Source organism: Ascidiella aspersa, chromosome 4, assembly GCF_963924565.1.
Source record: "Ascidiella aspersa chromosome 4, kaAscAspe10.2, whole genome shotgun sequence".
Lineage (NCBI taxonomy): Eukaryota > Metazoa > Chordata > Ascidiacea > Phlebobranchia > Ascidiidae > Ascidiella > Ascidiella aspersa.
This window is the reverse complement of record NC_139450.1, coordinates 4,071,769-4,085,929: the sequence shown is the minus strand read 5'-3', so window position 1 is coordinate 4,085,929 and position 14,161 is coordinate 4,071,769. Positions and strand designations below refer to the sequence as shown.

General features: G+C 36.0%; 1 protein-coding gene across 1 annotated transcript; it reads right to left on the bottom strand.

Annotated features, from left to right (window-relative positions):
- Positions 1-263: 263 nt before the first annotated feature.
- On the bottom strand, positions 264-975 carry LOC146146730 (uncharacterized). Its single transcript, XM_083387005.1, has 2 exons — positions 493-975; positions 264-323 (listed from the first exon to the last, which is right to left on the bottom strand). Exons 1-2 carry the CDS (start codon positions 943-945, stop codon positions 264-266), a joined length of 513 nt encoding a protein of 170 aa, XP_083243131.1. The 5' UTR covers positions 946-975.
- Positions 976-14,161: the final 13,186 nt, after the last annotated feature.

The following is a 14,161-nucleotide window of genomic DNA, read 5'->3' as shown; positions in this document are numbered from 1 at the left end:
CTAGAAAAACACATAAAAACATGATCGTAAAACATCCCTAGTCGCATCGGCTTTATCTTAATGCTATTAACAACTGACCTATTGCGACACTGTTTACCCAAAAGAACAAAGATTTCTGGCTGTTAATTCCTAAATCGACTTTCTATGCTATTTCTTTGCCATTAGACCAAGATAAATAAGTTAACTTGCCTTTAATTTTACATATTTTGCTTTCTGTATAGTTTATTTTAACTGACAGCTCTTGCCAAACGAATTAGTTTAAATTACTTACAGCTGAACTCTTGTTTAATGCTGTTCCACTCAAGTTCATCTTCATCATTCTCCTTGTTATAGTTACATAGGTTTAAATAACGGACAACATTCATAAAAGTTTGTAAATTAAGCAAAACTTTGTATATTTAGTAATCAATTAGAAAATTAGTAGAATTTCGTTTTCGTAAAACTTTCTACGATTGGGTGAATTGAAAAATTCCGAAAACCCAAAGTCCTTACCTCTGATTTTTTTATGCCCATCTTATAAGCCTTCTGCAACTCTTGTTGGGCTTTTACTTTTAGTCTGTCCAAATCTTTCAGAGTCGTGGTTAAAGTATGCAGTTCCATAATTTCCGTGCTTTCAAAATATCCCTGCTGCTTCTTCCCTTCAATTTCAACTTGCTCGTTAAGCGCATTTAGAAGTTCGCCCGAAGAAATACGCATAAGAAATTGATTTTTTGCCTCTTCAGTTTCAGCTATTAAAGTGAACACCAAGCTTCCTTCGACAATGGAATTCACAAACGTTCCCCGAGTTGCCGTAATGACTTCGGCCAGTTTGGGTAAAAAGGTTTTGTAGTTGTAAACAAGGTAAACACCTGCGGTTGCTGCTGCACCGGCAGCTAAAATAGCTGGAAGTCCTTCTAGCTTGACTTTGATTTTCATAAACGTTACTGTCATTGTATGAATTGCCATTTTTAACAGCTATAGTTCAAGAAGTGTCCGCCTATAGTATAAAGTTTCGCTCGGTCTTCACGATAAGGTCAATGAATATTAAAGCACAATGGTTATTTATTTATCCAGGAAAAACCATGGCCAATAAATGCACACATTGGTATAAAGTTTTGGCTACTACGCATCAACGTTCTCTGTTATTTGTAAAATAGCAAAATAAGTGGTAGTAAACATATCAAGCCCACACAGAAGTAGGTAACATGTTGAACGTTTCGAATAACTCTTTATTTCTCTTTTTTATTCAAGGAATAAACAATTTTTCGAAACGTTTAATATGTTACCTACTGTATAAGCTTTTATATTTATTCTGCGTTTAACTGCAACCTCCAGCAATAATTTAAGATTTTTTGAAACGTTCACAAAATACTATACCTATTTCTATATGGGCTTTAGTATTCTTACTAGGTCTTACTGCAACCGCCAAACATTATGTTCCATAACAAGTCATTACCGGTTCAGGAGACACCAAATGTATCTTTAAAAATAAACAAACCAGTAATCTAAAAATTGCGCAAAACTCTTACATTGCATTAATCAGCTTACAACAAAACAAACTTTTGAAATTACTACTGTGAAAGTATAGGCTGTAAATTTAGCTATCGCGCTTAACGAGTAAGAGGTTTGCGCCGGAAACTGCTCATTACAGACGCCCAGCAAGTAAGTTTTGGTACCTTTTAGCGAGCGGAAGACTACAAACAAAATAAACCCGAATTCCACTTCCGAATCCAGAGTTCGACTCTCCAGGGGATCGAACAGAAATTTGAAGTTGTCTCGTCTTCTGACGGAACCTAATCGTTACACCAGGGATCTCCAAACATTTCTCATTAATGAGAATTAATGGGGAATTATACCTTTTTAACGGGAGTTCCCCTTGCTTTGCGCACCTCTCTTTCGCAATGCTCATTGGATATTCGCGCGCAGGTTTTTTGTTTGCGGCGTATTGCGCTTTAGAAATAACTGTTAAGATTTAGGATCGCGGACCGGATAAAAAAAATTGTTAAATTTTTGTTACACGAAGAAAATATATTACAAATACCTATGCAACAACAACTCCAGTGAGCCAATGGCAGTCGAAGCATTTCAACTTTACTTCATCTTCATTAAGCAAATATGCTATGAACCGGATTAGTTGGCCCAGATCTGGCCCACGGGCGATAGTTTGGTAACCCCTGTTTTACCCAGTGGGGTAAAACCCCGTATAAGTGCCAAAAATCTACCAAGCAAATAAAGCACAAGCGTTTTTTAGTATAATATTAATTATAACGCAAATTTAACGAATCCTATGTAAGCGCATAGAAAACCCTTGTTTGAGAATCGCTGCTCTAAAGCAAAAGTAACGGATTCACGACGGGTCTGTTGTCTAAATCTTTGAACCAACATCGCGTTTCACATGAACGATTTCTTACAATGACTGAAACCTGGCCTTTGGTCGCGATATCGTACTTTCTACAAACAATAATATGTACAGTCAAGCCCAACTTGGTTCCTCTTTTTTTCAAAACTTATTGGTCGGGTTATATTCATTGTAAAAAATAAATAGGTGCGTTCTTACAAACCAACACTCAAGCTTTTGGTTTAAAGGACACAGTAGGCCCATAACGGTATCCGGACTTCTAGAATTTTTTGCAAATTGAATTAGAAATAAAATTATAATTTTGCAGTTTTTCAAAATTAGATTAGAATAACTAAAAGTATGAACCAGAAATTCCTTTTTAAAAATCACCAATTAAGTCAGACTAAAGAGCCTTTTTTCACGAATATTTTTGCCAGAGATTGGTTAACCAAGTTTTACCTTTCAAAGACTTTATAAATTAACCTCAAAACTCGTGGCTTAAAACTTGTTCCGACGAAGAGACTAAAAATACTGCTGGGCAACGTAGCATAGTTGGTACAACCGGAAATTAAATTACAACACACCAGCAATTTACAAATTAGATTCGATTTAGTAGTAGATTATATAAACTGTTGCTACCATAGGCTTAATAACATTCAAAAACAGCACCTCTAGGAATTATATTTATTCGCCAACGTTTCGGCAACCTATCCAAGTCTCCTTCTTCAGGTTGAATGACGTCTAACACTCGTAGAAGAACCTATTAGTAGTATATTACTCACAAACACCGAATTATGGCTAGAATTACTTAAATGTCCAACCTTTCCTTACACACGGTATCAGCAACTCCTTACTGCTTTAGTCCAACAACTGCTCAGTTTTCAGTTTGCGCGCAAACAGGCAAACACCAAAGTGTGATGGTCACGGCGGTTGTAGTTTCTTCGTTCTATTTATAAACCCGCTTCCAAAGAGGAACTGTTTTTTTTTGGCGCGCTAAGCTGCGGTTGAACAAGCAAACTGTTATTACGATGGCGCCAAATTAGAAACGGGAAAATATAATTTAAGGGTGGATACCGATACCCGTTATTTTGAGCAAAAAACATCGCGATCCGATTCTAAACAAAATGACGTCATTACTATATGTTAACAAATGCAAAATCGACCAAACTGAAAAGTACAATGGTAGTGATTTTCGGGTATTAGGATAATTAGGTCGAAATTTGCTTTTGCGCCAGGTTGTCTATTTATATTTTTTGCCTTGGAAAAAAACAACGTTGGATCACAAAACACAAAACATCTTATCAGATATCTCCAAACAAAAGTATTTTTAGTTGCACAGCTTTGTTTTAGTATTTAATCGCAATCTAATAAAAAACAAAGTGTTTTGGTTTCTTACTGTAATTCAGCGACCACCATAAGTGCTAAGAGTCCGTGGAGAATATCCCATTGGCAATAATAGCCGTTAGTGCGTTAGTCGCTACAGCGATTCAACATTTTTAGTGCGTTATTCGCTACAGCGATTCCAAATTGGCTTACATTGCACAGGTGTTTATAGAAATCGACAAATGACTGACTTTATACACTCCCAGTTTATTCAAATGAGTTAATGATTGTTAAGTGCATTCAGTATGTTTTTAAATGACTTGGTTAACTTAAAACGAACTGGCTTAAATTAAAACTTTAGGTCAAACGTCTTGACTTGACTGAAATCATTTGGGCAAATGAGTTTTTTGATACTAATTGTGTATTTTTTGTTTGTTATGCTGATGTACAGGGGTTAAGGGGGGTAAAACAGGTAAAAAAAAAACTAACGACAGCTAAAATTGGCATTTTTTTGAAAAACATTTTATTTTAGAAAACCTAATATGATGTCAATGTTTTCAAATCAATGTGTTTCAAATAGGTCAACATTTTGTCAGAAAATATATTTTTAGGTCAATTTGTCAAAGTTTTAATTTTTTAGGTCAAAATTTCTCAGTTTTAGGTCCAAAAATAATCGCCCTAGTTATGACTTAAACCTTGCTATGTCAACTTTAAACCCATAAAAACAAAAGTCAACTATAAAAAAAATAAAAATAAAAAGCAAAATTTCGCACCAACTAAAGGAGCCTTTGCAGTTTCTGTGGACATATCTAAAAAAATGATCAGCTTGCTTGCACAATTATTGTACACCAACTGTTTACCAATTGCACTTGACCAACAAGTGAAACCCTTTTTATTAATCTAATTGCATGCTTCATCGACGTCTAGATTTATTCATTTAAATCTACGGTCATTTTTTACTTTTTAGTATATAAGATGGCCTAACGCACTCTCGTTTACTTATTAACCCTGATGAGGTCAGCTGGTATCTGCTGCCGAAACGTCGCTTTATACTCGGTTTACACCAGAAGAGCGATTTCTATCTATTGATATGTGGCCTGGAGGAGCTAACTCTACCTTTTATTGAACATTTAGAATAAACTTACTTTACAAGCGGAACAGTTCAACGGTTAGATCCGCAAATAAAACTATAAATTGTGTGGTAAAAACGGGTGGGATACCATGCAGAATTAGAGGCAGAAACGCCAGTCATGAAACTCGATTTCATTTTATTGCGATTTGTGCCTGGAGCAGGTATTTTCTTGCAAGTTAAAGCAAGACCGTTGCGAGCAAACCTGGGCTGAAAAGGTTTTCTAAAAGGTATTATGTGCTACCAGGAATAGCTGCGGTTATGCGGGACTGTAGTCAATATTTGGTAAGTTTTGTAAATACTTTTGTGTAGGGATGTATATGATGATACATTTTATTACGATACCGACATGGGCGCCCGCACGGGGGGCAAGGGGGGCACTTGCCCCCCCCCTGGAATTTCAAAATGCGATTATTAGTATTATTTATAAGTGTAATATGTATATGAAGGTTAAAAATATTATACTTTATCCATTGCCCCCAGGGGCGTATCCAGGGGGCGGGAGTTCTTACCCTCTTTTTGTAAGTGATATTATCGTTTTTTGTTCGTTTTTGTCATGTTTTAAAAAACTGTTCGAAGCGGCGTGCTTTTAAAGTAATTGGGTCACGCGTCTTAGTCTAATGCGAAACCAAAATCGAGTGCAAAACGCCGTTTTTTGTCTTTTGTTTGGTCGACCGTAAAGGCTGGAAGTTGTTCTTTTTCGTTATTTGTTTAGGTTGACTGATTAGAAAGTGTGTATTCTACAATTTGTTTTTTTTTGCCTGAAGTTACCATGTTTCGCAGCTGGCGCCTGACAGGATTGTTGACGACGCACGTGGTCGCTTTTGCTGGACGTACTCGGCTGTTTCTGATTAGTTTTTTATCACGTCTTGCAATCACCATTCTATGACGTCATACTGTCACTGTTTTATGACGTCATTATTCATTAAGTCAGACGAAAAATAGGGGAATTCCCTAAGTTGAAAATTCAGGACCCCCTTTTTGATTTTCCCTTGATTGCCCCCCCTGGAAAATTTTTTGTTTAAAACACCGATAACCGGTATTTTAAACAAAAACGACTGAAATCCGCTCCGCTTCGACACCAAGTCATTAATATGCTCGAACAAACAAAATAGAAGAAACGTTCCAAGGCTTTGTTTAGGTTTTCTGGTCGAAATTTGTTTTAGCGTCGAAAAGTAAAGTTATTTTATTATTTTTTATAAATTTAGGTTTCAAGGTATAGAATAGCTGCGTTAGATTGCAAAGCATGGTTATAATTCCTATGGGATCTTGGTAATATCCCAGTTTTGGACGATTACTGATATTACCACTTGGTATCGGGCATCGGCTCCGATCCGATATTATCGAATATACCTACTTTTGGGCCATGTTCATATGTCACGCCTAATTGATCTAAGTGTAGTCAAAGAAGTGAATGTCCGGTTTAATTTATAAGCTTCGCTGTTGTGTTTGTCAGAGAAAACACACACCGTTTGACATATATTTTTACCAGTTTAGCATTCGGGGGCTTTATACTGTATCCTTTTGTTTGACTAAAGCGAATACAACTTCGACATACCAATTTATGTAAACGACTTATTTGCCTGCATGTCTTAATACAGTAGGCCTACTGTACTATTACATACACCCGCTAAACTGCCTTTCTCTTGCTTAATCACCACAGATAAATAGGTAAACTCACTACCCAACGTTAGGCTTAGTGGCTCTTAAACCCAGGGTGGTGACCAGGCGCGACTTCATGTCTAAACGCCAGACTTTTTGGTCCTTTGATGCCCAATTGTCGTTTACCTTTTTGCTTAGAACTGCACTATTTTTTTACGGATCGGGTGTTTCATGCTTAGAAGTTTAACACAGTAAACACTTGTTTGTTTTAACTTTCTACACTTGGTTTCTGATCGGCAAATGCCTCCCCAGTTGTTCGTCCAACCATCTTGATATTTTTATAAATTAATTGACGTGCGAAATATTTATTACGTTTTAGGCGTCACGCTTCCGTCTAAATTATTTCTAATTTTAATCCAGAAAAAAAATTTTTTGTTCAGAAAATCGTAATGATTGCGTTCCACCTTTTATTAGTGAGGTTAAGACTTCAGTCACATTAAATAATGATAAAACAACTAATTATCGAAACGTCTTAATTAAGACTACTTCAATTTACCTTTTTGTCTTTAAAATCTATCATCAAGCTATATAACAGATTTGTTCTTATATTGTACCTAATCATGATGAATTGCCGCAGCTTTTCATGCCAATCATTTTCAATGCGCATGTTTAGGGGGTTAATAATATTTGCAAGCGTTTTATTAACGCACTTAGAGTGTAAATGCAAATGAAAAACATTTGTACGACGCCTTTGGAAAATAACGACTCACCAAGGGCGCCGCGGTGCACAGTTAATGCCTGGTTCAACAAAAAGGCGCAACTTTTTCAATTTTTGCGCGAACAATTTACGTAAACTCCTCGATTGCATTTAGGCTCATCATTTGCGTATTTACGATTTCCGCCCACATTTACGCACGAGTTTGACCAAAGATAGCTTTAAAGGTAACTTATATCGTGACGTTCTGTATTTGGTTGACACCGCTATTACAGGTAAGATTTCGCTGCTGGGCAAAAAGGTTGCGAACCACTGGTTTAAACATTAAAGTATTTGTAATCATAGAGGTGATTAAAATTGCTTGCTTTCGCTGTTTCGAACATTTTGAGGCATATTTCTAATCAGAGGATACAGTTTATTATCTGGGCACACTAAAACTCAACATATATCATAGGAGAACATTAATAGCGTACACATTAAGCACGATTTGAAGCCTACATGGGCGCATACAAGCCCCTATACATACACACATATATACACAATTAGGAGTAGGGATTTTCAATAATATCAGATCAGAGCCGATACCCGATGCCAAGTGGTAGTATGCCGATGCCATAACAAATTAGCATACATATTCCATACTTGATTTAAGGAAAACCATAGTTTAAAAATTGGATGAGACGAAACTTTACAAAAAAAAGCAACTTGTGGCTGATTGACCCGAAAAGAACTCGAAACGTTTGAATTTATCTTTAGAGCTTGTTTAGGTATAATAATGACGTCATTTGGTATCTGATCGAGTCGCGATACTTTTTTTCGTCACTTTAGATATCGGAATAAAATATCAGGCATCGGACATCCCAAGTAAATAGAATCAGGAACTATTTACGTTCTATTTTAAAATAGAAGATTGACTAGCTTAAAAGTTTGCAAAACATTTACAGAGAAATTGGAAAATTAAAAATTGAAATCGAAATTCCATACACTCAAAAAGCAATTCCAATAATTAAGACAAAGTAATAATTCGAAAAGTATAAGTATAGAAATATAAGATATAAGACATGCAGAATTTTAATATGTAATTCTAGCAAAAAAACAAAACCTATTTTATTTGAATTATTTGTTAACTGTAATGTTGTTTTTTTTTTTTTTGTAGTTTTTTCATATTTTTTTTCACTTTTCTTCTTTTTTAACGCCTGTCGTGCTTGTAGTTTTCGAAAGGCATTTTTCGAACCTTTCAATCATCAAGGTACAATCTTCCATCTTTTCTAAAAGGTCTTCATCACTGTTGGTTTGTTCCGCTTCATAACTTTTTTTTGCCTTTTCCATGCATTCTTTTGCTTTCGAATAGTTAAATTCGTCGTCGTAGATGCTTGCAATGGCTACAAGGCAGTCGCCATATTCCTCGAGACAATCTGAGTTTTCGAGAAAAGACCTTGCTTTTTCTAAGTATGAACGAGCTGTATCTCGGCTATTGCAATGACGCCATGTGAATTGACCAAGGAAGTTGTTGCTTATTGCAAGAAATTCATCTTTAGTACCTTTATCCGTAGAAATCTGAGATATTTGGTCATGCCATTTTTCAATTTTTGGAAGGACCCTATCGACAATATATCTTTCTTGTTTTGATTCAGTGTCGGAAAGTAAATTAGCTGCCTTTACTAACCCCTTGATGCAAGCTATCAATATTGTGGTTTCAATCTTATTGATTTTTGAGATCATGTATCGGTCAGCTGCAAGTATACAGAAAAATATAGCTTCGACAGGGCGATTGTTTTCGATCAGTTCGCCAGCCAGTGCTAAGAAACCTTGCGGTGTTGCTTGTACAGTTCCAAGAATTTCGGTCAGCTCAGCACAGACGTTTTCAGCCTCAGGAAAGCGACGTAACTGCACCAAAACACTGTAGTATTTCAGATAGAAGCTTGCTTCTTTTAGTGTGGGGCTTAGGTTGTAGAATTTGTTCATGCTTTCGTATTCTTCTGACAGGGTTCGTTCAGATTGGCAAAACGGATCTACGAAAATAAAAAATAGCGGTTTTAAAAGAACGCCGCATGCTTGCGAAATCACAATTATTCTCGAAGTACGGTTAGTTTTGGTAAACAAATACACTTTATAAGACCAGGCGGGATCAGGGCCGGATAGCGACTGGTAAAACGGCGACGGTCAGTAGAGAGATCTCATCGATAGCGATTCATTGAAAACAGTGGCTGTCAACAGAGCGACTATATAAATGGCGACAGCATTCAAACAGCGACTTTACTGGCCGGTCAGAATAGAATATGCTCACAAGGGTTAGGGTTAATTACGTCATAATGTGACGACACAGCTAAAGCAATCTTAAAAATCGTACAAAAAAGCACAAAAAATGTATGTATTTCCAAAGCAGGGCTGGCGAACCTTTTCATCGCGCGGGTCACAAACACGACCTTCATCCTTACAAAATAATCAAGTGGGTCATGTATTTAATTATATGCAAAACTTTTTTATGCGAAGCTGCAAGTGTTATTGTCTGGGTTGGGAATTCAAGGTTATTGGACGATTTCCAAATTCGGATTCCCACTACTAATAAAGAACCTAAATGATTAACAAATACTGCAGCATTTTGGGGGGATTACAGGAGTTTAGCAGAAAGCTTTTCAGTATGCTTTAATCAGGGTTTTAAGAATTTTTTGTCAGCATGCTCGTAAATCTCTTCAAGGGTCGTTTAACAGCGATAAACAAAATGCTATTAGTTGTCTGCTCGTCACCCCTAAAACACGATTGCATGACTCACAGATTGGAAAGCCCTGATTTAAACAGTATATAGTGCTATTAACGAAGAATTGTTTTGTTTCACATTTATCCTTTCCTGAAAATGATTGATACAAGTGAGTCATTAAAAAAATCTGTTTTTCTTTAAAGTGTGGTTTAAAAAAAAACACTTTCGTTAAAAAAATATAAGAAGTTGTATATTTATTAGGGGTTAAGTTGGACATTTGTCTTGCAAGGGTCAAGGTGATTTGCATTATCACATATTCAGTGCAACATTGTTTATAAATAGATATACAGGATTATTGTGTACAAAGGTAATTATTTTGTCCTTGCTGTTTTAACCCAAATATCGCTTACCACCAAACCCTGCCAAAATGGCTTGACCGAGTGAAATTTGCCATTCGCCGCATGACCGGTTACCACAACGACCGTTTAGCATACGGTTACCTTAACAAAGTAACAATTGTTTTTTCAACGATTTTATTTTAGAACCACCTCTACTTAACTTTCACACAGCCGATGTAAAAACATATACCTAAGGTTAAAATATTAGAAGTTGTGATTTACCGAGTCATTTTATAACGGGGCTGCGAGTCGGAGTCGGCTAAGATGGATTTTATTTAAATCTATCTTTTAAAAAAAAAGGTTTAAAAATCGCTGGTCAGTGGTTGTGGTTCGCCATCCCTGTTCTAAAGCAAGGACGCATTGGACGCATAAAAAAAATAGCACTATATTATCTCCACACCTTAATTGCTGCACCCTTCGTAAAACACTTTGTAAAGTGAGAAGAAATTGGCATTTAGAAAGTTAAAGTTAGGAAAAATTTAGTTTGGGGATCATAGCCTCGTGAAAATGGGGTTATTTAAGGTCATTCCAGCGTAGTAACTCAAATGGTAATTATCATCCAATAATATCAAAGTACTTCCATTAGCTTTTTTGCAGCGAACTATTTGCTTAACTCAGTGTCAGTGATTCCCAAACTATTTTTCTTGAGACGATTTTGCAAAAGTTTGTTTGGTTTACGACGCACCCAACAACGATAGGAATATTACTTATTTCTAATTGTTGATTTGTATTTTTCATATTTCTGAAAATGCATAATCAACCGCAGCAGTTTTGTCGTTACAATGAGTTTGAGTGCATATTTCAGTCGATAATAATGTTTGCAAGCATTTTGATAACGCGGTTGAGTTTAAATAAAAACGCGATGACTGTGCGAAGCCGTTGTAACGCACAGTTTGTTAGAACTACTGCCTTAACCAACATATCACGTCTGTAACCAAGTACGTTTGAAATAGTCTACTGAAATGTTGCTAAATATATTTGAGAAACATTTGTGGCATTAAATTTTGACACCAACCTGTCGCAGAGAAAACGTCTTCTAGAGTAACCTTGATGTCCTTTGGAATCTTTACATTTTCTGTGTCTGGAACCGAACCTTTTAGCAAAGTGTGATAAAAATAGCGTAAACTGAAATGATTTAAATGATCTAAAATAGTATTATATCTGTTTTAAACGTTATGTGTCTGAGCGTTTTAGCTATAGCCCTTTAATTGTTTAACAACTTGTTTTTTAATATCACTCATGATGGCCCTATAAGTACTTTATAGAACGTCCCTATATTTAAAAAAAGGTATTGCACAGCGCAACTGTATTGCCCAATGCTAACATCTTCTGATAAAACAAATGGTCATTACCAGTGGAATGTTTTCTTTTTTTAGAAGATTGACAAGTACTTTGGCTTATGTCTTCTTCTTGCGACTGGGATATATAAAAAAATAGAGTTACTCCAAAAATACTGACTTAAAGGCAATGATAGTAAACCTAAATTAATTTACACATTATTACCCTTTACGATAAAGAAGATAATTTTTAAAGAAAAAGTTAAACTTAGTCATCGTAAATCGATTTTACAAGAAACGTTTTGCCATATAAATTTACAACATAATTTGGTTATATCGATAAAAACCTCAGTTTTTTTGTAGTCTTTAAAATCTGTTCTCCTTGTTTCGCTGCAAGTGTCTAGAAAAACAAATAAAAACATGATCGTAAAACATCCCTAGTCGCATCGGTTTTATCTTAATGATATTAACAACTGACCTATGGCGACACTGTTTACCCAAAAGAACAAAGATTTCTGGCTGTTAATTCCTAAATCGACTTTCTATGCTATTTCTTTTCCAGTAGACCAAGATAAATAAGTTAACTTGCCTTTAATTTTACATATTTTGCTTTCTGTATAGTTTATTTTAACTGACAGCTCTTGCCAAACGAATTAGTTTAAATTACTTACAGCTGAATTCTTGTTTAATGATGTTCCACTGAAGTTCATCTTTATTATTCTCCTTGTAATAGTTACATAGGTTTAAATAACGGACGACATTCATAAAAGTTTGTAAATTAAGCAAAACTTTGTATATTTAGTAATAAATTAGAAAATTAGTAGAATTTCGTTTTCGTAAAACTTTCTACGATTGGGTGAATTGAAAAATTCCGAAAACCGAAAGTCCTTACCTCTGATTTTTTAATGCCCATCTTATAAGCCTTCCGCAACTCTTCTTGGGCTTTTACTTTTAGTCTGTCAAAATCGTCCAGAGTCGTCTTTAAAGTATGCAGTTCCATAATTTCCGTGTTTTTAAAATATCCCTGCTGCTTCTTCCCTTCAATTTCAACTTGCTCGTTAAGCGCATTTAGAAGTTCACCGGAAGATAACCGCTTGAGAAATTGATTTTTTGCCTCTTCAGTTTCAGCTATTAAAGTGAACACCAAGCTTCCTTCGCCAATGGAATTCACAAACGTTCCCCGAGTTGCCGTAATGACTTCGACCAGTTTGGGTAGAAAGGTTTCGTAGCTGAAAGCAAGGTAAACACCTGCCGCTGTCACTGCCACTGCTGCACCGGCAACTAAATTAGCTGGAAGTCCTTTTAGCTTGACTTTGATTTTCATAAACGTTACTGTCATTGCATGAACTGCCATTTTTAACAGCTATAGTTCAAGAAGTGTCCGCCTATATAGTATAAAGTTTTGCTCGGTCTTAATGATAAGGTAGTAACTGAATATTAAAGCACAATTGTTATTTATTTATCCGGAAAAAAAAACATGGCCAATAAATGCACACATTGGTATTTATATTTATTCTAGGTTTAACTGCAACCTCCAGCAATAATTTAAGATTTATTTGAAACGTTCAAAATGATACCTATATTTCTGTATGGGCTTTAATATTCTTACTACGTCTTACTGAAACCGCCAAACATTATGTTCCATAACAAGTCATTACCGGTTCAGGAGACACCAAATGTATCTTTAAAAATAAACAAACCAGTAATCTAAAAATTGCGCAAAACTTTTACATTGCATTAATCAGTTTACAACAAAACAAACTTTTGAAATTACTACTGTGAAAGTATAGGCTGTAAATTTAGCTATCGCGCTTAACGAGTAAGAGGTTTGCGCCGGAAACTGCTCATTACAGACGCCCAGCAAGTAAGTTTTGGTACCTTTTAGCGAGCGGAAGACTACAAACAAAATAAACCCGAATTCCGAATCCAGAGTTCGACTCTCCAAGAGGTCGAACAGAAATTTGAAGTTGTCTCGTCTTCTGACGGAACCTAATCGTTACACCAGGGATCACCAAACATTTTTCATTAATGAGAATTAATGAGAAATTATACCTTTTTAACGGGGGTTCCCCTCGCTTTGCGCACCTCTCTTTCGCAATGCTCATTGGATATTCGCGCGCAGGTTTTTTGTTTGCGGCGTATTGCGCTTCAGAATTAACTGTTAAGATTTAGGATCGCGGACCGGATAAAAAAAATTGTTACGTTTTTGTTACACGAAGAAAATATATTACAAATACCTATGCAACAACAACTCCAGTGAGCCCATGGCAGTCGAAGCATTTCAACTTTACTTCATCTTCATTAAGCAAATATGCTATGAACCGGATTAGTTGGCCCAGATCTGGCCCACGGGCGATAGTTTGGTAACCCCTGTTTTAAACCCGTATAAGTGCCAAAAATCTACCAAGCAAATAAAGCACAAGCGTTTTTTTAGTATAATATCAATTATACCGCAAATTTAAGGAATCCTGGGTAAGCGCATAGAAAACCCTTGTTTGAGAATCGCTGCTCTAAAGCAAAAGTAACGGATTCACGACGGGTCTGTTGTCTAAATCTTTGAACCAACATCGCGTTTCACATGAACGATTTCTTACAATGACTGAAACCTGGCCTTTGGTGTCGCGATATCGTACTTTCTACAGACCATAATATGTACAGTCAAGCCCAATTTGGTTCCTCTTTTTATGCGAAAAATGCTTTAT